General features: G+C 35.3%; 3 protein-coding genes across 5 annotated transcripts; 1 reads left to right on the top strand and 2 right to left on the bottom strand.

Annotated features, from left to right (window-relative positions):
• Positions 1-8335, top strand: EMB2737 (embryo defective 2737). Of its 2 annotated transcripts, none has more exons than XM_008228393.3 (12): positions 1-297; positions 728-792; positions 1256-1354; positions 2395-2527; positions 2955-3014; positions 4024-4083; positions 4989-5111; positions 5504-5575; positions 6090-6227; positions 6350-6505; positions 7043-7147; positions 8031-8335. In XM_008228393.3, the coding sequence occupies exons 1-12, from the start codon at positions 73-75 to the stop codon at positions 8058-8060; spliced, it is 1266 nt and encodes a 421-aa protein (XP_008226615.1). In that variant the 5' UTR covers positions 1-72; the 3' UTR covers positions 8061-8335. The 2 variants fall into 2 exon arrangements, with proteins under 2 accessions (XP_008226615.1, XP_008226614.1); XM_008228392.2 differs by having other exon boundaries at positions 2-297; positions 8028-8335.
• Positions 8336-11312: 2977 nt separating this feature from the next.
• On the bottom strand, positions 11313-13264 carry LOC103326193 (uncharacterized). Its single transcript, XM_008228391.3, has 2 exons — positions 12792-13264; positions 11313-12396 (listed from the first exon to the last, which is right to left on the bottom strand). Exons 1-2 carry the CDS (start codon positions 12964-12966, stop codon positions 11516-11518), a joined length of 1056 nt encoding a protein of 351 aa, XP_008226613.2. The 5' UTR covers positions 12967-13264; the 3' UTR covers positions 11313-11515.
• A 1599-nt stretch (positions 13265-14863) lies between these two features.
• On the bottom strand, positions 14864-22353 carry LOC103326192 (uncharacterized). Of its 2 annotated transcripts, none has more exons than XM_089048105.1 (10): positions 22137-22353; positions 21009-21165; positions 20722-20905; positions 19588-19658; positions 19021-19158; positions 18841-18932; positions 17526-17797; positions 16384-16469; positions 16078-16179; positions 14864-15317 (listed from the first exon to the last, which is right to left on the bottom strand). In XM_089048105.1, the coding sequence occupies exons 1-10, from the start codon at positions 22247-22249 to the stop codon at positions 15303-15305; spliced, it is 1230 nt and encodes a 409-aa protein (XP_088904231.1). In that variant the 5' UTR covers positions 22250-22353; the 3' UTR covers positions 14864-15302. The 2 variants fall into 2 exon arrangements, with proteins under 2 accessions (XP_088904231.1, XP_008226612.2); XM_008228390.3 differs by having other exon boundaries at positions 14864-15273; positions 22137-22349.
• Positions 22354-24517: the final 2164 nt, after the last annotated feature.

Below are 24517 nucleotides of genomic sequence, written 5' to 3'. Positions count from 1 at the left end.
CATTATCCAACCAAAAAACCACCTCTGCAATTACAAGAGCAATATCTCTTTCTGTCTCTCGCTCTTCCCACCATGTCAACAGGAAGGGACCGTCTACTGAAGAACCTGAAGAAATTTGCTGATTTTCAATACAAGATCTTCACAGCTCGATATGGACAACAGCTCATTGACATTTTCGAGTTCCCTGTTAAGCTTGTTCTCTCTCCTTTCACTCTTGCCATTGACATTGCTGGCTCTGCTCCACGCGGGTTTGGGGTGCCCGAGTTGGTTTCCAAGCTCTCTTACATGTCAATCTTTGTGAGTTTTTGTAAAACACGAACTTTTATCATGTGGGAATTTATCTGTCTGTTGCTCTTTTAACTTATTACTGGAAATTTTCATTCAGTGCCATGTGTTACTAGGTATCTGTAAATGGGTTAGTGGTGTTTTCTGAGTTTTGGGTTAAAGAATGGATTTTGGCATGCAATTCTGAGAAGTTGACTGAAGTTTTGTGTGGTTTGTGTCATTTGGTTAATCGGGTCGATGGTTTTTGTTCATTGATTATTGGGGTTTGTGTGGATTTTTGTGGCAATGAATGTAGTATAAATTGGTGAATATATAATTATATTGGCCTGCTGAATTATATTTGTAGTTCAGTGAAGTAGGTTATGAGGTGCTACTACTCTTGGGAACTTGCATATTCTAAGTGCTTTATTCTCTTTTGGTTTTGTTCATGGGTTGATTTCAGGCAGTTGCTACCCTAGGGACTTATGACATAGCATTAGAGCTGGGAAAGAAGGTGATATGTCAGAGGTATTTTTCATTATCCCTTCAATTTTCAAGGCGGTCCTTATCTTTCATTATGTTCATATGCTCCGTTTGATATTGTAGCATCGAACACTGTAATAGTTTATGGTTTTGCAGTATATACATGTAAATATATATATATATATATATATGTGCGTCTGTAGATTGATCATCTAACAAAATAACATGCTAAACTCTCTAGTAAAAGAAAATTAGTATTTGCATAATGTATAAAGATGACGCTGTACTTTCCACTCTATTCATTCAGAAGTAATTTGTACGCAAAAATGAATAGCATTTTGTGTAATTTTTCAAAACCATGGTAGTATTCCTGGTTGATCTCTAAGCTGCCAAATTAGGTTTAAAAGAATCTTAGTTGTGAATGTTTTCCATGGTGAACTTGATGATATTACTAGGTTCATAGTTTATAGGAATTGGATGATTTCTTAATTGCAGTCTTGAAGTGCAGGAACTGTGGAACCTGCAACGGTTGGCAGGCATTGCGGTGTACCATGTGTAGAGGATCAGGGAGGGTGCACTACCAAGTGAAAAATTACACCTTGAAAAGGTAGACTTCTCTCCAACTAGATTTTAATTCCTAAATATGAAAAACATGGTAACTCTATGAGCTACAAGATGCTTTTATTTATTACAAAGTGAAAAGATTTTAAAGAAAAAAAGGAGGGAGATTTGCCAAGTATGTAGGGCTTTGATTTTTAAGTATCTGCTGTATCTTGAACAGTTTATCACTTATTTTTCTGGGAATTTTTCACTTTTGCGTAGACAGATGGCTAATTAAATCTGCCTATATGAGAATTCTTCTAGTAATGTACTGTCATAATTGGCATCTTTAAGTTCTCAGGTGTGTATGCAATCCTGTATTGTAATCACTGTAGGGGTTTGATTGATTGGGTATTTTAATATACTGTGGTGTTTGCTTTAGTTGGGAGCACATGAAAATATAATATATCAATTTACCCAAAACAACATGTGAAGATAAAACTGATAGTTGTTCATGCAAAAAGTTAAGGATACAGGATTCAAATTCTATTAGTATTATACGAACTTATTGAAGTCTTAACTACCCAAATATATGATTGAAAAATTCTAAGTTCTGGTATAATGTTTGAATAGCATGTGTAGCAAGTCCCACAAATGGGCAATAATGTTTCCTGCCAAAATCTGCATTGAGACTGTGAACTTTGATAAGAAAATATGACTACACCATCAAGAGCTTCTTATGGGCCTCATAGTATATTCCTTCAAACCAAACTATGGCTTTCATTCTAAAAAATGGGAATTCATTTGATTGCTGGAAGTTTAGATTTCCAGAATTTATTGAAAAGGACTCTTTTATTTGACTAGAAGTGGAGGTTACTAGCATTTTAGAAAGAAATGTGTTGCAATGTGGTTTCTGAAGCTAAATATAGTTATTCTGCACTGTTTCTCCTTGTTACTACAGTTTCAGACATTTATGGTGCAGTATGTTTTGGTATGTTATGGCTATTAATATTATCATCATCAGCCTCACCAATGCAATGAATCCTTTATCCAACCATACCAATATGATATTTTATCATGTTTATTTTTCATATGAATCCTCATCAGTGGAGAGAAGGCAACGGCTGAATGTATTGCAGATGCCATTGCTGATAATCGGGCTGAGTTGGTTCACCTTCCATCCTCCATAAATCTTAATGCGCCATTACCATCTAAAGACTGCCCGACCTGTGATGGCACGGTAAACCTTTTGGTCCGAAGTACAGTTGACTTAGTTACATGCATTTTCCTACTATTTCAAACTCAAAATCGGTAATTTTTATCCCAACTATGAGGGTTACCATCTCACAAACTGAAGATCTGCGCTCATAAATGTCCTCCTATGTTAAGAGTGGTATGAGAGGCGGAGAGAGAGAGAGAGAGAGAGAGAGCCACTATGAGACTTTTCTCTCTTCTTCTGTTGTAATTGTGGAACACCCTTAACCATGCAACTCTTCTTATGCGATCCAGAAGTTGGGAACCCGACCTAAAAATTACCGATGTCTTTAAAAAAATAAAATAAAAGCGACAGTAGTATACGCTTATTTCTGCATATTTTCCTACTTCCCTCCAGTCATTTTCTGCATTTTGCAGCATCATACTTGACATGATAGTTTATTGTATTGCAGGGTGTGATGGGCTGTCATGAATGCAAGGACAAATTACAAGTCAGAATCTCTGCAGATGATGTGAGCCATTTTGGGATTTTTCTAGTGCTTGAAAATTATGTTGCTTTAATATTGCATTAATCTAAAATTCTGAATGCTCCAACTTGATCTTCACTTTTGGTGAGATGCATGATTCAACAATAGGATGTGAATTCATCTCTTGTTTCCTAAGTCTAGAACTCAGCTATTGATTGTTTCCAATTACTTTCACAGTTCTTTGTACATTAAATGATTTACTGTTAGAATATTTGGAGTTCGATTTAATATGTTACATAAGGGAAGCGTGTTATTTCGAGCAAACTTGTGTTAAACATTCAAAAGGAATTTTTATACGACAGCTGATACTTGAGTTCATATCCATTTAACTGGTTATGGATGAAAAACATGCTATATTTATGAAATATGTATATACTGTTTTTGGCAGCTGATTATGTCAAAATGCTACTAGCTATGTTACTTTTATAAACAAAGATGAGTAATCAACAGGAGGGCGGCCCTTCACACCTTTAAATCTGTCGTTTATATTACTCATACAATACCCATGTGTTGAAAACAACTTCTATCCATATATTGAGTGTGATTCTGACTTGGTTGAACAAATTTCTCCCAAGTTGGATCATGATCATGTATAGTTGTAAACTGGACTGCCTTCAAGTTTATGATTATTGATATTAGTTAGAATCATGTAAATTTTTTGAGCGAAATGCTGGATATAAAACTGCCTTTTTAGTTTCTCTGCTTCCATTTTTAAAGAGTTTGAACAGTTTCCACTTTTTTTGGGTCTTCCATTATGATCCTGTTTGGTTGAAGGTTGATTGACTCCTTTGCTTTCTTCTCGTTAAATTAAAGGACATATCATCCTCATATGTATTTCAGAGTTTCTATAAAATATTAATAAATTATTTTTTGTTTTTACAGTTGACTTGAAAGAATTTGTGGTATTATATTATCATGTTCTCTTATTTCACCAATTCATTCTTTATAATGCTTCCATCCTTATAAGCTCATGTCTTTTTATTTTTCCTTGCAGATCATGGAGCCTCCGTGGAAAGCCTACAATGTTTTGAGGAAGATGGACTACCCCTATGAGGCCAGTACCAATTCTTGTCCTGTGCCATCTGAATTTTGTTGTTTTGATAAGTATAATTACTAGCGAGAGTATTTTATAACAAGCTCCTATCTAAAATTAGGATGCCATGAAGCAATTTACCCCCATTACTCCCCTAGCTCTCTCTGAAAGACTAAGACTTCTTCCTCATGTTCTTAAAAGAAATTGGGCCTTTTCCCTTCTGCAACCCACCACAACAGGGTCCAATGATGAACACGATATGAATTTATCTATTCTCGGCATTGAAATTCTCTATCCTCATTTTCCTTAATTCTGTCTTGATGACTCTGACTACAGTTAATAGAGTGAAACCTTTTTTAACTATAGGCTCTCTGGCTGCAGTGGTAAACATTGCTTTGACCAGCGTAACTGGGTTAAAGATTTAATCTGTTAAAAGAGTCAAATTTGGTGACTGTTGTAGGGTAGCATTACTAGAAAGGATTCTTTGTGGATGAAGATAGTCACTCTCGTATTGGATCTTTGAACGGGCAAAAAAATGTTAAGAATAATGGTCCCAGTCAAGGCAGTATCAAGGACTTAGAGCCATATCATCAAGCATGATAATATAGCTGCTAAAGACTCTTAGAAATATTAAGAAAATAGATATCATCACAAATTGGGGAAGTGATTTTAATCAAAGACAGATGTGCTTGTAATCTTCCCATTAATATTGTTTGTCTTCTTTCTAGACCACACATTTTGTTTTGATCATGTATATGTATTTTAATTGGTGTTCTTTTATCAATCGGGAAAGGGGGATTCGAACTTGGGAGCTTAATTTGCCTTTTAATGCATATATATACAATGAATAGAACTAATGTTAGATATCAGTTTTGATATCTTGTTCTTATCTGATTTCCTATTAACAATCTTGTTAACTGGTTCAGCATATAGTTCACAGCATGAAAGATCCCAGCATCGCTGCATTTTGGCTGTTTACCTTGCCTCAAGTTGCGGGTGGATTTGACTTTGATGATGATGTCAAGAAGAAAATTTGGTGGCAATACAAGGTTGACAATTCATAAATACTGTTTTTCAATTCGGAACACCTTCTCAAATGCAAAACAGAATTCTATTAAAAATAAATACTGTATTTCAAATAGTATACACCACCTTATTTTTATGTTGTTATCATATTGTGATGGCAATATTTCCATGCTATAATTTGAAGATACTATAACAACATAAGAAAAATGTGAGCTTTACCTTAGTTTGGTGAAAAATATGTTTTTTTTTCTTCTTAAAAAAAAACCTACATATCCTTATTACCTGATCTCAATATCCCATTTCACATTGACATTTATTATATTTTACAATAGTTCATTAAAGGAAGATTGCATTAGTGCCTTACTATAGTTATCTATTCATCTGTTCCCTTGTTTTTTGATTCTTCTTGGATTAGGAGTCTATGCGGTATGATCAACTTCGTGATGCGGTGGCCAAGCGGAAACCTGGCTGGGAGAACTTGCAGGAAGTAAGAAAATTTGCGCATAATAATCAGTTATTATGAAACATTCCGTTAACAAGCTTGGTTTTTCTGTATTCTTTATTGTTTGGAAACAAAGACACTGCTCAAGTGCTGAAAATGTTATCATGGTCCAATTGAAAAGTTTGTTGGAAAGAAAACTTCATATCTTAAAGATTTATGAGAAAACAAGTTTCGGTCTCTTCTATTGGCCTTTGGGCTCTTTTTATGAACTCCTCTTTCCTTTTTTTTTTTTTTTTTCTTTTTCTTAAGAAGATTTTTTCTCTTAATTTAAGCTTCAGCTCTTAATTCCGTATGAAAATGATTAGTCTCTTGTATAATATCTTCTTACTAAGGCAATATCTCATCACTCTCTGCTTCATACTTTTTCCATTGTTTGAAAGCTGGATTCATATGTTGATGATTAAGCTCTTATACATATTAAGAGCTCATAGTTTCTGCAATTTCCTGAAATATGTTTCTAGAGAAAGATCTTTAATATGAATTTGCTTATTATTGATAGGCCTTGATCTCCATAGATCCTGCTCGAGCCAGGGAAGATCCTGTTATTGTAAAAAATATCCCTTACTATAAAGCCAAGAAAGCACTTGAAGCAGAAGTCATGAAACTTGATCCCCCACCAAGGCCACAAAATTGGGGTGTACGTAATCTATCTTCAATCAATAGACTAGTTTTTATTCTTTGTATGTATCAGAGAGAAAGATAAGGAAGATGTTCACACTTATTTTGGATAATTACGAACTCACTGTAGAGCATTGGCAGGAACTGGACCTTCCATTGAATGCATCTTCTTGGAGCAAGGAGGATCTCAAAAATCCTGAAAAGTTCTATGAAATGACTGTTCTTCTAAATGCTCAAAGAGAAATTGCTGATAAAATTTTGGATTCACAGTGGGAGAACAGATGGCGCCAACAAAGGGTTAGTACTTACAAGTTTATGTAGCTATGAAAATGAACTTGTTTCCCCTTTTTCTTCCTTAATGAACTTAAGAAATCCATAGGAAATGAAGCAAAAAGAATTTATCTATATAGCAATCTGATAGACTAATGCTATTTGGACACCATGAAGATGGTGAGTTAATTGGACAGAGTTCCCCATAAGAAGGCCAAAATTTTGTATGAGGCATGCAAAAACAATATTTGGGTCATACAAGTAACTTATTCCTTATTCCAGCTTGTAGTTCCCAAAAACTGACGTGCAGATATCGTTCTTACATTTGGAAACTTACTTCCTTCCCATTTTGTTTTCTATCAACCCAAAAACTGTTGTGTTCACTTGCTTTCCTTCTCATCAAAAGAATGAACTTGCCATCCCATATACTGCCTGTAATTTCCATGGAGATTGACTTTTCAGATTACGATTGCCATCTACTACTGTAGTTATTTTAGCTATGAACATATTTTTATATTTTTATTTGTAAGTGCAATGACATTATTTATCCATTTTGATGCTCAGTTGAATGAGATGTTGGAGGAGAAGGTACGTCCATACATGCAGAACATTGACAGTGGGATCCTCTCTCAGCCCATTATATTACCATCACAAGATCAGAATCAGAAGGTTTTACCACTTTTCCCCCTTTTTATTAACTCTTGTTGAGCATTAATTTATCCCGAATCTAATTTTCTAATCATGGTTATTTGATGAATCCTATTGACCAAAAAAGGAAAAATAATCCTAGTCCTATACCCTATCTAAAAATATTTACGTTTTTCCTATTTGTCATTTCTCATAGTGCTCAACTTCTTGCTACTGCAGTATTTGCTCATCACTGTTAAGATATTTGGTCTATGTATATAAGGCTGCCTTCTCTTGTACTTGTGTCTTAAATTTCCCATCCCACTCCACATACCCTAAAATCCGACTCTGAAAATAAACATAAACTTGGACTTTGAATTTTAATAAAAGGGTTACATTTGACTAGACATGTAGTATTGAAATTGTAAACTACGTTTTAGAAAGGCCTGTACGTCCAATATTCGTGTTATTCGGACAGCGGTTTCAGTGGATTCCAAAGCTTGATTTAGGCTTCTCTTTATGGTTGAGTGTCCAATCGAGAGCTCCAAATTGAGAGTCTGTTTAAATACTGGCGAACAGCTATTTTGCCTCGATTAATTACTCTAGTGGTACGCTTTACAATTTGTATTGTACTGTATAATGAAAGTTCTAAGATATTGTTTGAACCATACTTTGGTTTCTATAAAAATTCAAGAAAGTGCTTTCTATAAAAATAAAAAAAAAGCTTTTGTAAACACCTTAGTTCAAGGGTGCTGAACCTTAGGACCACATTTTTCATTTTCAACGCATTGTTGGTGTTGTGAAAATTATCATGCTGTTTTAGCCTCTTCTCTGTGAAATCTTGTTTCTTAACAATTGAGGTTTCACCTTATATCAAACAATGCTGTAACTCTTTTGTGTTTGACGCCTATAATTGTTGCAGAAGACGCGACAAAGGAGATGGTGGTTCTTTTGATGATAGTTTCAACAATTTTTGTACCCTGAAAGCACCGTGGACTGCCTCGAGCTCTTTTCATTATGTATGATTTTTTGGCTACACTGCATCATTCCATCCGGTGTGTATTGCTTATTTTAGTAATTAATTTCCCTTATAACTCTCAGCTTAACTTCTTCCATTTTTGAGGCTATTTGGGACAATAGTGATGTAAATGAGGAGCAAAGGACAAGCTTTTGATGTCAAATTGACAATGCATTCCGAAATTTATAGAGGAGAAAGAGTTGAAATCCAAATAGAATTCCAACCATTAAAAAAAGATTCCTCCAGAAAGAAAATGGAAGGATCAGATATGGGACCAAGGAAGCTCATATGCAACAGCTTGAAGGGCTTAGCAATTAGATGGATTTTCATATAAAAAGAAAAGGCAAAAAAGAAAACAGTATTACATGGATGAGCTAGGCTTCACATATGTAAACAAAACCTAAAAAGACCAATTACAAGAGAGTTTGTAGGCAGGGCAAGATAAGGTAGGGTCAAGATCAGAGTCGGTGTGTCCACATGTACTGTGTGTGTGTTAGGCTTGTTTACTTTTCGTAGTTTCTTTTAGGCCAAGGCTTTCATTTAAAATTTCTCTTAAAAGCTCATAACTTAATAGATATTATTTTGACATTTTCCGTGTTCAATCCGAGTTGCCTTAAGGTATAAGCTAATGAAACACATCAAGTTTCGTCCTAACATCATTAGGTCAAGGTGTTCATAATATGTCGACCACAAGATCTTGGACTTGCTTGGAGCCGAACTTTGATTTGACAATACAGACGATCATGGGGTAACAAAAGAAAGAAAACCAAATTGGCTAATATTATTCAGTGTTTAAGATTTAGGTTTATATTTGGCAATGAGTTACCTTGCTCGAAACGAACATATAGACGGAACCTCACCCAACAAAGAAGTGGGGATTTGTGGATCGAACATAAGACCTCTTTTAAGTTTAAGCTGTTATGAATGTGCTAACGATATATATCAAACTGGGGTTTTGCAAATTGATTGTTAATATAAAATCATCTAACTCAAAGTGTTAATTTGTGGTTACAAAGATGATTGCTGTTTGCCCTTAATATTTGTCTAATGACAACTTATTTTCTTTGACTAGACATATATATTGGTTGACAACTTAAGGACTCGTGTTACACCATTCAACAAAGAGACAAATTAAACTCTATCAAACACATATTTTCTTATATATAATTATTTGAAGCTTTAATTAATATTGTTGAAGTGCTGCGTTTCCTATCACTCATTTGATCACTTTATCTGAGCCTCCCACGTGTCGTGCATTGACAAGGATGTCATTGGTTGCCACCTCTGTATATAGACTATGGACATGTTGCCTACCTCTTTGATGATCTCTTGGAAAAAAGCATTTAATAAAACACGTACCACATATCTTCTCAGTTCTTGCCGACACATTGCAAAAGCAAATGAATCACGCTTTGATCTCACCATCACAAATTTTACCACTATTGCCATGAAAATGAAAGCCTTGCTAGTTAGGATAATGCATGTTTTTTTTATAGCAAAAAGATAATCTAGAATGTTTATATTTCTTAATTATATATTTAAAGAAGACGTATAGACATGAGTTTAATCAAGTTAGATAGAGTAAATGTGTTCCCTACTTTGCACCCGAGTTTGAATCTCCCTCCAGTTTATAACACTATCATACAAAAATTTGCAACAATTCACTAGTGCCTTGTCGTGGAAGAAGGGGTGTCAAATTAAAAAAAGATAACGACAATACGAGAAGGAAAAGTATAAGGCATGTCAATTTTGAGCGAAGCTTCCAGTCAATGCTTGAGGTTCTGGAGTCTCAAGACATCCACAGCCAGCCACGTGGCCAATAAAAAAAGTCCCCCTGCTAAGAGAACAGAGAAGTCCCTGGGTCTATTTTGCTTGTCTGAGGAGGGGTCTTGCAATTAAACCCACCCATCTGATTGGAATTGAAAGATATGTGTGTAATTGTATTCAGTGCCCCAAAGTTTTTTCTCCATCTGCCTCCTCAGTCAAACTTGAACACATAAATGCAAATATATAAAGATTTGTTTTATTTTTATTATCTAAAGTTAGGAAGGGAGTCACAGGGGATTTTTTCGCACACACACATACTTAAATTTGAGATCACTGATCGTAGTTTAGATTAGATTAAAATAGAATATCACTTATATAAAAATATAAAAAATAGGCTAATACTATAAATAGTAAAACTCTTTTTAATTCCCAATTTTACAATTTTAATTCACAATTTAACCTTCCCAATAGCGAGAAGACACATGCATTTCAACCTTCTGATCAGAAACTCATGCCTACAGCATTGCCTACCAAAATTTTCACCCCAACCCTATGAAAAAAGATAAAAACTAGCTATTTTTAACTGGTCATGTAAATTCTACCGTGGCCATTGAAGCACAGAAGAAGCACACGTCAAGAAGACGCGACAAGTCATGCAGTGCCTGTTAGATTCAGAAAAACGCCAAGAGCCCAAAAAGGGTTTTCACACTACAATCTACATTTCTACACGTACTAATTAATCACACGATGTGACAATTTACGTAATACGTGATTATGAAAATTAGTGCAGTAAACTTATGCCAAATTATAATTTTGCTCCCATCATAGTTTGGATGAATTTTCACGTGTAAAATTGGACTTCTTGAAAGCCTCGAATCGTGACAATTGAAATTATAGGAATAAAAAATTAAAGTTTCGCCAAACTACTAGGACCAAAATCATAACCTGGCTACGTAAACAGCCAATGTAGTGCGCAAAAATGTGATCCATTTTCCATCACGTAAATTCTTCAATCTTGACCACTATTTATGCATGTGATGCGAAAAATCTATTGAACTACTCGACGACCCAAAGTTTGAATGACTTTTAGACAGTTAAACTGCAAAATACTTTTCAGTTATAATTCTATCCACTTGCTCTAATTTAAAATTATCAAACGCAAAATACCTACTAAACTCACATATATTACGCGAATACGATTTTTTCTCCCAATGCTCTCCTACAATTTAATGTATTTTTTTTCCAACAATTTATACCAAACGATCTTTTCTAACTAATAATGTGGCGCACGATCCCCCTCCTGTCCTTTTCAAACTTAAATTAACCAAGCAAATCAATCAAGGAGTGACTGATAGAAATATATTAAAAGATAATGTGGAAAAAGAAATGATCAAAATTTCATAAATAAATAAAAACACAAAATTATATCTCAGATAACAATTTATTATTACGATTTTATTGAACTAGAATAAATAAATAAAAATAAACCCGTAACAAATTCCTCTCAAGTTCTAAGGTATGTAATAAAATCTAAAATAAGATAATTAAAAAAAAACTAAGAAATCCTAATAAAATCATTATAAATTTTTTAAAAAAAACACCCCACAATTTATTCCATTATTATTTCAAACAGCACCACCCTGCACAAAGCTGCTCATCAGAGCCACACTGATAAAAACAACGGCGGAAGCCACCAACACGCTCGAAGGAGCCGTTACACTATGCGACGCTCCACTTCCCGCCGGTCCCGGAGCCGTCGAGTCCGCTGTCCCGGGCGGCGGCGAAGCAACGGTTCCCGGCGGTGTGGGGCCCGCAGACCCTGAGGAAGGAGCCAGTGTGGGGCCCGCAGACTCTGAGGAAGGGGCCGGTGTGGACCCCTCGGGGGGCGGTGAGGGGGGAGAAAGAGATGGAGTAAGAGTCGGGGATGAAGATGGAACTGGCGCTAGCCCTGGAGATGATGTAGATGGGGATGGTGAGGTGGCCGGAGGGTAGCCCACTGGTGATGGGGAGGTGGCAGGAGGGTAGCCCACTGGTGATGGGGAGGTGGCAGGAGGGTAGCCCACTGTTGATGGGGAGGTGGCAGGAGGGTAGCCCCCTGGTGATGGGGAGGTGGCAGGAGGATAGCCCACTGGTGATGGGGAGGTGGCTGGAGGGTTAGCCACTGGTGCTGGTGATGGTGAGGTCCCAGGAGGGTGATGTGGGTACTGAGGAGATGGAGATTTGGGGGATGGGGAGGTAGGGCTGGTGCTAGGGGGAGTTGTGGGAGCAACAGTAGGAGGGTTTGGTTTGTTGTGGTGCCTAACAGCCAAGACAACTATGGAGAGTTTCTGGCCCTTGTCACAATTACCATTTTGCCCACTGATGAAGTAGAATGGCCCAGACCTATCAAGGGTGAACTCTGAGTCACCACCATCTAGCTTTTGAATTGGGTTCTTGGTGTTGCACTTGAAGTAGTCATCCTTGTTCACCACAAGCACTGAGTCTGTTCCTTTCTTGTACTTGAAATCTGTATGTGTCACAAGCATTCAAACAAGCAATTAGAAGTTTCCAAGAAATTACCAAACTAGTCCAAAAAATTAAGCAGAAATATAGGATCTCTAATTTATGTTTTAAATTTTTTGTCCTACTATGTCTTCGTTTTAGACATAAGCTCGATATCAGGAAAAAGCGAGAAATTTGCGCACTAACACAAAGTGTCATTTTCTGTTCTGATATCGTGCTTATGTTGTTTTCAGTTTGAGAGTTCAAATGTAATTTTAGACTACGCACAATACGAAAAAAAAAAGACATCTAAAGAGGATCAGACTCAGAAAATGATCGACAACAAAGAACCTATAAAATATTAGAGAGAGAGAGAGAGAGAGAGAGAGAGAGAGAGAGAGAGAGATTTGAGCATCTTACATAGAGTGTTATTGACCTGGAACCTGTTCCTCCCAGACCACTGGATGTAGTTCTCAGAGGGGTTCAAGACCCACCCATCTCTCCCACCAACATAGAATCTGTATGCTTGTGTGGAAGAGAAACACAACCCAAAGCAAACCAGCAACACAAGCCAAGCAAATCTCCCAAACTCCATGAGAGAAAAATGAAAACAAACAAATCAGAAAACAAGATGATCAGCTTCACTGTTTCTGTTGCCCTATATGTATATATATAAGCAGTGAAAGTGAAAAGGGATAGAGATTTAGATGCACAAGCACAGCACCAAAGAAAGAAAAAGATCTCCGCAGAGAAAGAAAGTTGGGAAGGGAGAGAGAGAAGATGGAAACAAAAGCTGGTAAGGGGCCTGAGTTATAAAGATTTGCCCATAAGGCCTTGTTTTTCTTACCGTTGCAGGAGCCTTTATGCGTGTCAAATATGATATAGCTACGTACGTTTCATGAATTGGCTGTCGTTGATTTTCTGCCATATTGAAGGTTCACACGTGGCGTCATCCTACCGACCTAACGGTTTTATTGGGAATTTATTGTGGTGTGTCATGTGTGGTGTGGGCTGTCAAAGGTTCAAAGGTGATGCGGATTAGAAATTTTGATTTCCTTATTTGTCACGGTTATTGTGGTGGTGGCGGCATAGATAAACTCAACTCCTAAATTAAAGATTTTATTTGAATAAGAAAAAATAAACACAAAAAGCAACGCAATAGATAAGATTGGCAGGCAATAAAACTCCATTATTTTGTCAGTTCTTATATAAAGAATGGATGTGTATACAAATACTGATGTATAGAAACGATATATTTTGCCAATTCTTTCCTTAATTTGCATTGCGGATGATACTCCTTTATTTATTTATTTAATTTTTTTATTTATTAAGAGAGACGATAGCATACTAAATTCACATACACTATATGAATGTCAGGACTCGAACTCAAAACTTTTTCCAGAGAGAGTAATTACTCCAACCCACTACACTAGTATGTCCTTTATTGATAATTCTAATTCTATGTTGTCTACTTGTATTGTAAATTGGGAATTGTTATTATAACTTGTAAAAAAGACATCTTGCACTCCTCAATTTGCAATTTTTATCATATATTTATATAAGGATGAGTGCCCATGATAACTTTTTTAGAGTGTGAATAATAACTCTCTTTAAACTTTCCTTTGAAAATAGAGTCCCCACCTCCACACCCCATCCCCCCCCCCCCTCTCTCTCTCTCTCTTTCCCCCTCAATCTTCTTTGAGGCTATTGTCTTATTAATACAATCATACTTTTCTTAACCAAATTTTAAAGTGCCCCTTTCTTTCTTTGTAATTTCCTTCTTTCCTTTTCTCACTATCATTGCTACCCTTTCAACATCTCTTATTCTCGTACCTAAACTCTAAATTTTGTACCGTTCAAAATTTCTTAATGAGTATTTTTAATAAAGTACATTTCGTTTGATTTTTTGATAGGATTGATAATGAGTAGATAGTTAATATAAAATGTAAAATGATGGAGTATATAATTAAAATTAGGGATTTCGTATCAAGTAAAAAATTAGTTTGGTTGTCACCCTAAAGAAAATTATATTTCAATATATATATGTGTGTTGTACTAAGCAATGGTTTTTGTTTAATTTAGCATCCCCTAACCTTAAAACGGTGTACAACACAAAGTAAATGACCGAAACAAGAAAGGTGATTAAGGGGTTGGTTTTTTCCAGCTCAACCACTAAAACCTGGGACTTAAGAGCACTCTATGTTCGATTGGGCCTCTATGCCATCATTTTCTCTTCTTTTTAAGAAAGAGAAACGGACTTGTCACCCAATGAACTACTCATGCCACCCACGTACTTTTAAATTGTTTTATTTACAATTTTGAGTATTTCAAACATAAGAAAACTTGCTAAGCCATCAGCTTCCATGGCAGCACCTTCAGATGGGTGGCAAAAGAAATTGTACCCGGACTTTGTGGTCACATTAATAACAATTACGAGAAATGTCTTTGATTACGGGTTCCGTTAGCTCAGTTCCATGAAGTAAGAACAAATCAATACAAAGTCTGTTTTTCCCTTTTCCTCCATTGCTCAAAGGCAAATCTACAAAGAAATGCTTGCAAATACAAATATTAGAGACACCTGATACATATAATATGGGCAAGGAGCCAGGGGCCTCCGCCATATGAGAAAAAAAATTGTAGTAAACGACATCAAGAACAACAAAACGGAAAATTATAAATAGAAAAAAGAAAAACAAAATTCAGAGACGACGGTAGATAATGAATATTACAAATTCCCTTTTTAGCTGGCCAAATGTCTAGGAGAGCTTTTGAACATACTGTGCCACATGAAAGCTCTTGAAAGCACCATCTCCAGCTCTTGGTGAGTCCAGTTATTAGTGGGAAGGTGTTGAAGAAACATAACCAACTCTTGGAAATCAAGCTTCAGAAGCTCATCTGACCACTGCATATCGAATCATAGTGGATTTCAAGTTATTGGCATCCATTCTGTTATGAACGAAAAATCTAGAGCAGTTTAAGCAGACCATGGCTTTACAGCAAGAACATAAAGGAATATATAGCCAAATAACACAGAAAATAGCCTTTCAGATTATCGGCTGTCAAATTGACTCGAGCAAAAGAAAAGTAACAAAGGAACAAAAGTCATTCTACATGAATCTACAATTTATTCAAAAAGGAAAAGTGTTGTAGTTTTATTCAAGGGTAAAATTTGGAGTTGAGAGAATAAAAACAAAGTAAAACAATTAGTGGACCAAAAAGGGATCTCAATAGAACCACCACCCAAAAGTAGTTACCATCCCATAAGGTATACAAGTACAGAAAAACCCTGGAGAAATGGTAAACATGGGCCAGGAAATATAGCAAAAAAGCTAATGATACATAGTGATACTTGATTGGTGAGCAAGAATGCATTTATGTCCACCATTTCTGTTAAATGGAAAGTAATCTACAGTGCATTTCAATGATGAACGTGTTGCATGCAATGAATGCAATTCAAAAGGTCATTAAAACCTTATATAAAGAGTCAAAATTATCATAAACGATGAGATTTTTTCCATAACCAAAGCTGTCAAAAAGGATAGCCTGTAGACCCCCCCCATAATTTACCAATTGGACAGCGAACTTGATAATGGACAAATAAATAAAAGTACACGCTTCCTTATCACATGCTCACAGCTAATGCATCCAAATATGTAACGAAACCAAGGAAACTATATGTTTGCAGTGGTAACAGTTTCTATCTTACCGTTAAAAGAAAACTGGCAAATATATACACAAGGAAATCTGGCAATGCATCTCCTTCGGCAAGATAGGTATCCCACAGACGAGAAATGAGATGGAAAGGAATCTAAGCAGCAAAAAGAAAGAATTTCCATTAGCTTTGCAATTAATGATAAAAGCACAGGTCCAGGCCAAATCTGTTTAGAATTATTCTACCACAATTCAAGTAAACCTCAAGATTACAGTTGGTCAACTTTATGCACTGCGCACAAATATATTTTACAAAGAGGAAACGACAGCAAATACAGAGAAGAGATCTGTAGAAGCAAACCTCGCGTATTAAAAGACAGTTGAACCACCGGAAAGCAAATTGAAGAAATTCCAGCCCTTGCTCCTCCACGTGTCTGGATACAGGTTCTAGTGCAGTAAAGGAAAAAAAAATGAGTACGTACATCAAAGATGATAGCAGAACTTTGACGTGTTTCATGCATCCTAGAGCATGAGGTATTGCCAGTGTCTGAAGATATTAAATGGAAGTCTGAGGAGTATAAGAGCAAAAGTTGGTCTTTCCTTCAACAAAACCAACTCCCCAAAAACTGCTCTCGCCAGAATTCACTTATAACAAACTCTCACTATAATATGATGTGCAACAACATTTTATTGCATCACGAGATTCAGAGAAACTGAAAATGCCCCAGTGCGCCCAATATAACGAACAACCTATTTGATTTTTCATTATAATATGTGAAGCATTTTCTTTTTGGGGAAAATATATGAAGCATATTTCTTTTCTTTTATTATAGTGTTTCTGAATTAACACTACAAATATAAACTTCATTTGATCTGATTCTACATGCTTACAACATTCCATTCTTTAGCCCGGCCAAAGCCATATGTGAAGCCATGCCATTTGTATCTCTTGGTGGCTGTGTATAAGTCCAAATATACATACAGAAAAGCAAAGAGATTTCCATAATGAAAATTACGCCCGAGCAAAAATAGACTTCCCTATTTATTTATTTATTGAATAGAAACTTTATAAATTCAAAAGAGATAAACAAAGAAACAAGCAAGTGGATCCACAAGAGCAAAACAAAATAAAACAGCAATATCAAGACCAAAACAAACAAAGGAAAGAAGGACAAGAACAAACAAGGAGGCCACCCAGGAAAAGAGAAAATAGCAACATATCACTTCACAACCGCTAACAAATCTCGCATAATAGAAAAGACAGCCAAATCCTTAAAAACAGGAGTAACCGAAGCCCATAACGCCGCCCAAAACTTCACTCCATCCCACATCTCAGCTACCCCCATGCATAATAGAAGAGACAGCCTATTCAAAATAGGTCTAGCAAAATTAACCAAAATGAAGCTTATAAGTACATATACAAGCGTAGAAGCATCGGTTGATTCACTTGATCCAGTAAAAGCGTGCAAGAAGCAGAAAATAAAAGCAAAAAAGGGGAGTTACCATCAATCCGCCTGACCACTTCCTTTAGCTTAAACACAAGCCTCTGGATTCCTGGCTGAGCAAAAGTGTAATGGTCTTGCATACCTTCTAATAAATTTGATAGGCACCAATAGCAATCAGCCTCTATATTAGATATTTTATCAGGAGACAAATCGGAGATCGACCAATTATCCACACTCCCATCTAAGTATTCGGACAAGAAAACAACTAGAAAGGGAGTAACAAGATCATTTATTCCCTGAACATATCCACTTGCAGGATGTCGAATGGCCCTGAAATACATGAGAAGTAACTTGAAAAGACAAAACTAATAATCATAAAAATTAAAAAATTAGATAATTAAAGAAAAAGAAATAGAATAAAATGATGGCATCTTGAAAGCAAACTCCACATCTAGACCAGTTTTTTTTTTTTTTTGAAGCTAAACTGTTGGACTCCAAAAACTGCTCAGAAAATATAAAAGAAACAATTCACGCTATCAAGGTACCAGGAATTGTTATCTGCATCTGATAGGCTAAATTTCTCAATTAGAGGAAGAGGGAAGAAAAAGGAAGCGTCACATAACTGAGGCAAATTATGTGTATAGAAGAGCTTTTGTCACTACTCACTATTTCTCCCTGCTTGGTCCACATCTACATAGAGACCTACCATGAAAACCCCATGAAATAAACCTAGGCCCTTTAAACATCCTGATTAAAATGACTAAATAGCAGCGGAAATGTAGCAAACATGTATAGTTAAGTGACAATTACAATATGAGAATCATGCCCCATGCCAGCCCTCTAAATGCACAATGTCAAGAACATTAAACCTACCGAAAGATAGTGTAGAAAATATGTACATATTAACTCAAACAAGTCACTATCAACTTGACATACTATCTCAGACAGTTCAGAGCTAGACCTACTTTGGGAAAACCAATAGGGCAAAGACAGAAATTCTCATTCACGTCTGATTAGTAATAGTGAACCTCTAAATCTCTAAACAGGACAAAATGTAGAAAAAAAATAAAATCGTATCACTGTTCCATGCTGTCATTTCAAGATAATCAACATGTGTAATGAACCAAAGCCCGTTAGATGAACCCTATAACAAAGATAAATGGACTGGAATTCCTAGATTAAAAAATCATACACCTTTAAATCAGTTGCAGATTTTACACTTTTGTTTTTAGGAATCAGCAGACCCAATAGATGCAACTTAGCACAATCAATAACACTTCATGCAATCATTTCTCTTTTCCTTGTATGAACACATTTGATGTTACAAAAAATCCAGCAATGACCAAGGATATATGGGCAAATGTAGTATTAACCATGTGTAAAGGATGCGCTCCAGGGATTTTTGGACTTGCTCTTGCTGAAAGAAAGATACATCTGGCACAGTTCTTGGGCAATCAACAGCAATCTAACAAGGACAACAAAGGTAATTGTAAAAACCAGGAGCCACATATTAGAACTAAGAAAGATGGGAGCTTTTTTAACATTTAAAACACCTGGCGAAGCATATTTATCTCATCTTCTGACCGCTCAGTATCCGGAATGTCATAGTACTGAGAAGCACAGTCAAGATACTCAAGGCGTTTCCTTCTTAGAACTCCCTCCCTTCTATCTGAATTAGATGGTGCATATCCCTGTTGTCAGTTCATATTTTAAATTCAAAAAAGCCACAATGTTTACTAGATAAAGGCAATCAAGGTTAACAAAAAGGCAAATAAAGTGAACCCCTTTTCTAAGACATAATGCTATCTTCAAATACATGCTTCAGAACTTCCACTCCAATTATAGAAAAAAAAAATTCACAAGAAAGAAAAAAGTTAAAACGAAAAGTGATATAACGAAGTAACACATGCATAAAACTTCAAGTTCAAAGCATGGGCTGAACATTGGACACCACTGAATGAACTAGACACCTATAACCCAACTGCATGCATCAAACGTTTTAAACTTGCAATGAAGAGAAATATAGAATACAAAAGGAAAAGACAAGGTAAATAAAGAAAGTGGGCCACAGGGAGGACCTTGCAGCTTCTATGTCATTATTACAGAAGCAGCGAGCTTACCAAAAGAAGCCTCCATACATCTGGCCGCATATATGGTGGTACCCCACTCCAAGCCAACTCATGCAACTTCTCTACATAAACAATTAAAGACTAAATTCGAAAAAGAAGGAAACAAAAATATATATCCACAGCTCAATTAGTGCTAAAAGGAAATTGTTGTAGAGGTAACAAATTAATCAAAATAGTGGCCTAAGCTGCCTGAATGAAATGCTTCTGCATACCAGTAACAATAACAAGTGTGAAATTTAGATTTAACATCATAAGGATGCCCAATAATCATGATGATAGGACTGTACAACATTGTGAAGCTAAAACGCAACAAACAATATGCCAGGGTATCATTTCGTTCTCTCCTTATCTCCGTGTAGTACTGGGGACTGGGGACGGATTAGGTTTTGGGAGGTCCCGTGCATAGCAGGGAGTCTCCTGTGTGCAAATTTTCCATGTCTTTATAGACTACCCAACTCTCATAATGTATCAATTGCCAATAAGTCTTATGTCTCCTTCTTTCCATAAAGCTGGAGTTTCAATCTCTATAGAAATTTGCAGTTTTAACACCAGATAGAATTGGACTCTTCAGTCCTTGGGCATTTTAGGTGTTATTTTACATAGGTTGATTGATGAGTCATCTCTGCCCCTTTTCAACCCCTATCATATGATTTGGAGGGGCAAAAGTACTGTGTAAAAATATTCTTTAGATTACTGCTCGTGGTAGAGTAAAAACTTGTGGTTCAAAAGAGGCCTAAAGTTAGTCTATCTAATCATGGGTGTATTATGTGCAAAGGGGAGGCTGAAAATATTGACCCTTTTTTCTCCATTGCTCTGCTTCTTTAAAGCTTTGGCACAAAATGTTCACGGAAGCTTGGCCATGCATTTTTATGGTTTCTGAGAAGCACTATCCTTTTGGAGGGGAAAAACACGAACTCATGTGGAGTTGTAGTGTATGGCTATAGGGTTTGTATGGATGGAATGAAATAAGAGTATATTAACAGATTCTAACAAATCATCCAAGCACCATCAGAACATACTGAGAAAAAAAAAACATTTTACCTTTATATAACCTTCATGAATAGAGTGGTGGGAGAGAAGAAAAGCAGGGGAAAGGGGGGAAGTTTAAAGAGAGAGTCCTTATACCTAATATGACTGTTGTCCCTGAAAGAACCTTTGTGAACTTCATAACTCTTGTAGAATCCGTAGCTCTAGCTCCCATGACGGATTTTTGAGCTCCTTTGGAAAGATTCTCAACATTCGAAGTTGATGATTTAAACTTATTTGAATTTGCATTATTGTTGGGATTGCTTAGGCTTTCAACTTCTTCCTATTTTAGAAGTAAAAGTATCAGTAGAATTTTCAGCCAATCAACTATGGCAAATGGTATGTTCTTTTCAAATTTATTAGACAAAAAGGATATCAAAATAAACCTCTAACGCCTTGGCTATGTGATCACTTGTATCAGCATCATTGAATGAGAAGCTCCTTCCATAATTGAGAGAGGGTTCTTGTAATTTTGAATGATCTAGCATGTTTGATCTCCTGGTTAGTAATACTTTACCAGGCATACTACGACCTTTGAGCAACCTAGATATCAGAAAAATATAATCACAACATAAATAATAAGATATTGAACTAATATTACAAACAATACGTTTGATTTGTTTAGAACAACATTTAGCTTTCATCACAAACTGCTAGGTTTCCAGACACTAGAGATATTAGATAGAAAATTATATAATGAAACAATGGAAAGGAGTCATGTTTTTAGAACTTAGAAGGCTTAGAAAATCTAATGCAATGTTCTTATAATTTGATAAGCACAACAAGGGAATTTTAATACCAAATGCAATTATATTTGCTAGATTTGGATAATATTAATGGCAATAATATACCAGAATTTTCACCATATGATTATTACATATAATGAACCAAACTATTTTACACTAGGAATCTAAGACACCTTAGCACATGCTTGGGTCAAGAAAATAAATCCAGTAAAAGTCAGAATGTAATACCCACCAATTTTCCGGTATGTGACATCAATTTGAGGTCAATCTTACAAAATCTGTGGCCGAGTAAACTAAGCAGAAGCAACAGATCAGAACTATGAATCACATATTCACCCTAAATTAAAATGGTCTGATTGCTTCTGTGTTGCCACATTTTCCCACCAACCAAAAAGAACAGAGCATGAATGAATTTATCCAATTTACGAACAGAGATCTCCCAAATCACACTACTTTTCTCACTGATTCTGATCTAATATATCGAAACCAAAAAACTTCCCATAATCCTTTTCTCAACCAACTCTTACAATTTGAAAAATCAAAAGCTATACTTTACGTGTTAGGACCAAGTCAAATCCTCAATGCAATGAACTGGAGCCATTAACGAGTGAGAAACGGCATTCTAATTAGTGACAGTTTAATAGTTGATTAGAAAGATATAAACTTTTCCTGAATGGGTTTTCAAATCTGAGGAAAATCACAAGCAAATATCAATAAGAAATGAGAAACGAACAAAAATCATATATACGCAGGGAACTGGATTGGTACCCTTGAACATTTCTGAGGGTTTGGTTGAATCTTGAATCGAGGGTTGAGATAGGATTTTCTTTCTTTGAGTGATTTTCTTCTCTGTCGGAGCTTTGATTACTATTGTTGTTCATGGTTGCTCTACAAAATGACCATGTTGCTTTTTTCTGTTTTTTCGGTGCCTGTTGGTGCTTCTCTCTCTCTGCAGTGTACGCATGTACAGAAGAAAGGCAGGAAAATAATAAATAAAAAAGAAGAAAAAGTCCAACCTTTTTTTTTTTTCCTCATAAAGATATATCATCTATGCTATCTGATCTGATTTATCCCAATGTCACTTTTTTTTTTCCCTTCAATGGTTATCACTTTCATGGCGGGAATGGTGGTAACTAATTGGGTGATTTGTGCAGGTTAAACTCAACGAAGGTAATACTAAAGAATCTTTAATTGATAATTAATTGTAAAAATTGATATATAACAAGCTGAGCGCGGCAAACTATAGTTGCTTGTATATTTTTTTATTATTTGTATATAGAATAAATTTGGAATTTCATTAAGCATGAGAAAAGATATCCGAGTCAAATAATGTGTTTTTTTTTGTAACCAACTAATTTTTGGTCTAGTGGTGTATTCTTCCACTTGACTGTAATAGGTCTTAGTTCGACTTACATGGATAATGATAATGATATATAAATTTGTGATAAGTTCGATACTTAATTGTTATTAACCTCATGTGGGGTGTAGTTTTGTTGTGGATGTATTGGCCCCATAATAAAAGTATCTTGTATAAATTCTATTATTTGTCTAAAAAAGAAAAATAATTTTATTTAATAAAATAATATTTACTTTTGTAAGAACTGGAGAATGATGATTCGAATAGTTAACATATGGGATATAGGAATAACTTTTGAACTTTAGATCAACCAACGGCTACTAACATGATACTGGGCTACAAGTGTTTTACATGTGACGGACTCATGATTAAAAAATAAAAAATAAAAAAACAAAAGAGAGGAAAGAGAGGTGATGACAGAGAGTCTAGAAAAATCAAGTTATTTCTAGGTTAACACAACCACAGTAAACTTGGCTATCAATAAGAGTTAAAAGTAATGTCATTAGTTAGAGTATCTCCAAGGGAGATGTGTAATGCAAAATATTAAATTTGAATTTGATGGCTTATGTTACAATTTGACACTTTAGAAAAAATTTAACTCCACCCGAAATCCCAAATATCATATTATTTTATTATATTTAAAAAATAAATAAGGCCCATATGATGCAAAAATTGTTAAAACATAGTAAATGATAGTAGGGTTCATGATTAAAAAAAAATTTAAAATAATATTTGACATTAAGTTTTTTGATATGTTAGCAACCTTCTCTCTAACATTCTCCTTTGGATATTTTTTTTTTCTTCATGATATGTGTCGTCTCCTTACACTTAAAACAATGTCATTAATTATCCAAAAAAAAAAACAATAATTATATTTCCATATTTGCCCTTGGTAGAAGCTAAAGCGTCTTCTCCTTGCTTTATCGCTCAAAAGAATTCTCCATGACTTTCCAACTCTCAACCACAAAATGCACTCTTTTTCTGCATCTCTGCCCATGAACTAATTTGACTGTGTTAATAAAATTTCAATTCAACCAACTTTGTTCTTTGCCAATAGTCTTGTTCAGCTTCCCTCACTCCAAGTCTAAGGCCAAAGGTATGGTTTTTTCATTTTTGAAGTATTATTGTGCTGAAAAGATGTGAAGTTTGGGAAGATTAATCATCTTTTGTTTATACTACTAGACTCTGGAAATTTTTTTCCCCATCAAACTATAATATTGTATAAAGATTTGGTGTTTTGTAACCATTGCTAATATTAAAATGTGTTCTTTTGTTTCTACTCAGATTTGGGGGATATTTATTTTATTTAGTAGTATAAAAAATGCAATCAAGCAATTTCCTTTGAAAAAAAAAATTTGTTTGTCTGTAAACTCTGTACCATTGGGGTGCTTATGGATGTGAAGGACTTTTTTTTTTTCCTCTATAAAATAGAAATTTGACATTTCTTTTGTGTTAGAAAAAAAAAATAGACGTTTCCTTTTTTGAAAAAGTTGACATTTTCTTTTAAAAAAGCTGATGCTTAAAAAAAAGGTAATAAGATGGTAAAAATGTTGTAAATATTTTTTGGGATAAATTGAATGCATTTAATAAGGGTAAACTTGGAAAGCAAAAATTAATTTATATAATGTATTAATGACATTGTTTTAAGTGTAAGGAAAATGACACATGTCATGAGAAAAAGGAAGAAGGTCTAAAGGAGAAGGTTGCTAGTATTCCTATTTTGACATCTCTCTTCGAGCCTTCAAATCTATATAAAATTTGACTATTCAATTGGAGCAACTTTAACCTTTAA

This window comes from Prunus mume, linkage group LG3 (genome assembly GCF_029339155.1).
Source record: "Prunus mume cultivar Tortuosa linkage group LG3, ASM2933915v1, whole genome shotgun sequence".
Taxonomy (NCBI): Eukaryota; Viridiplantae; Streptophyta; class Magnoliopsida; order Rosales; family Rosaceae; genus Prunus; species Prunus mume.
This window is presented reverse-complemented; position numbering and strand designations above follow the sequence as displayed.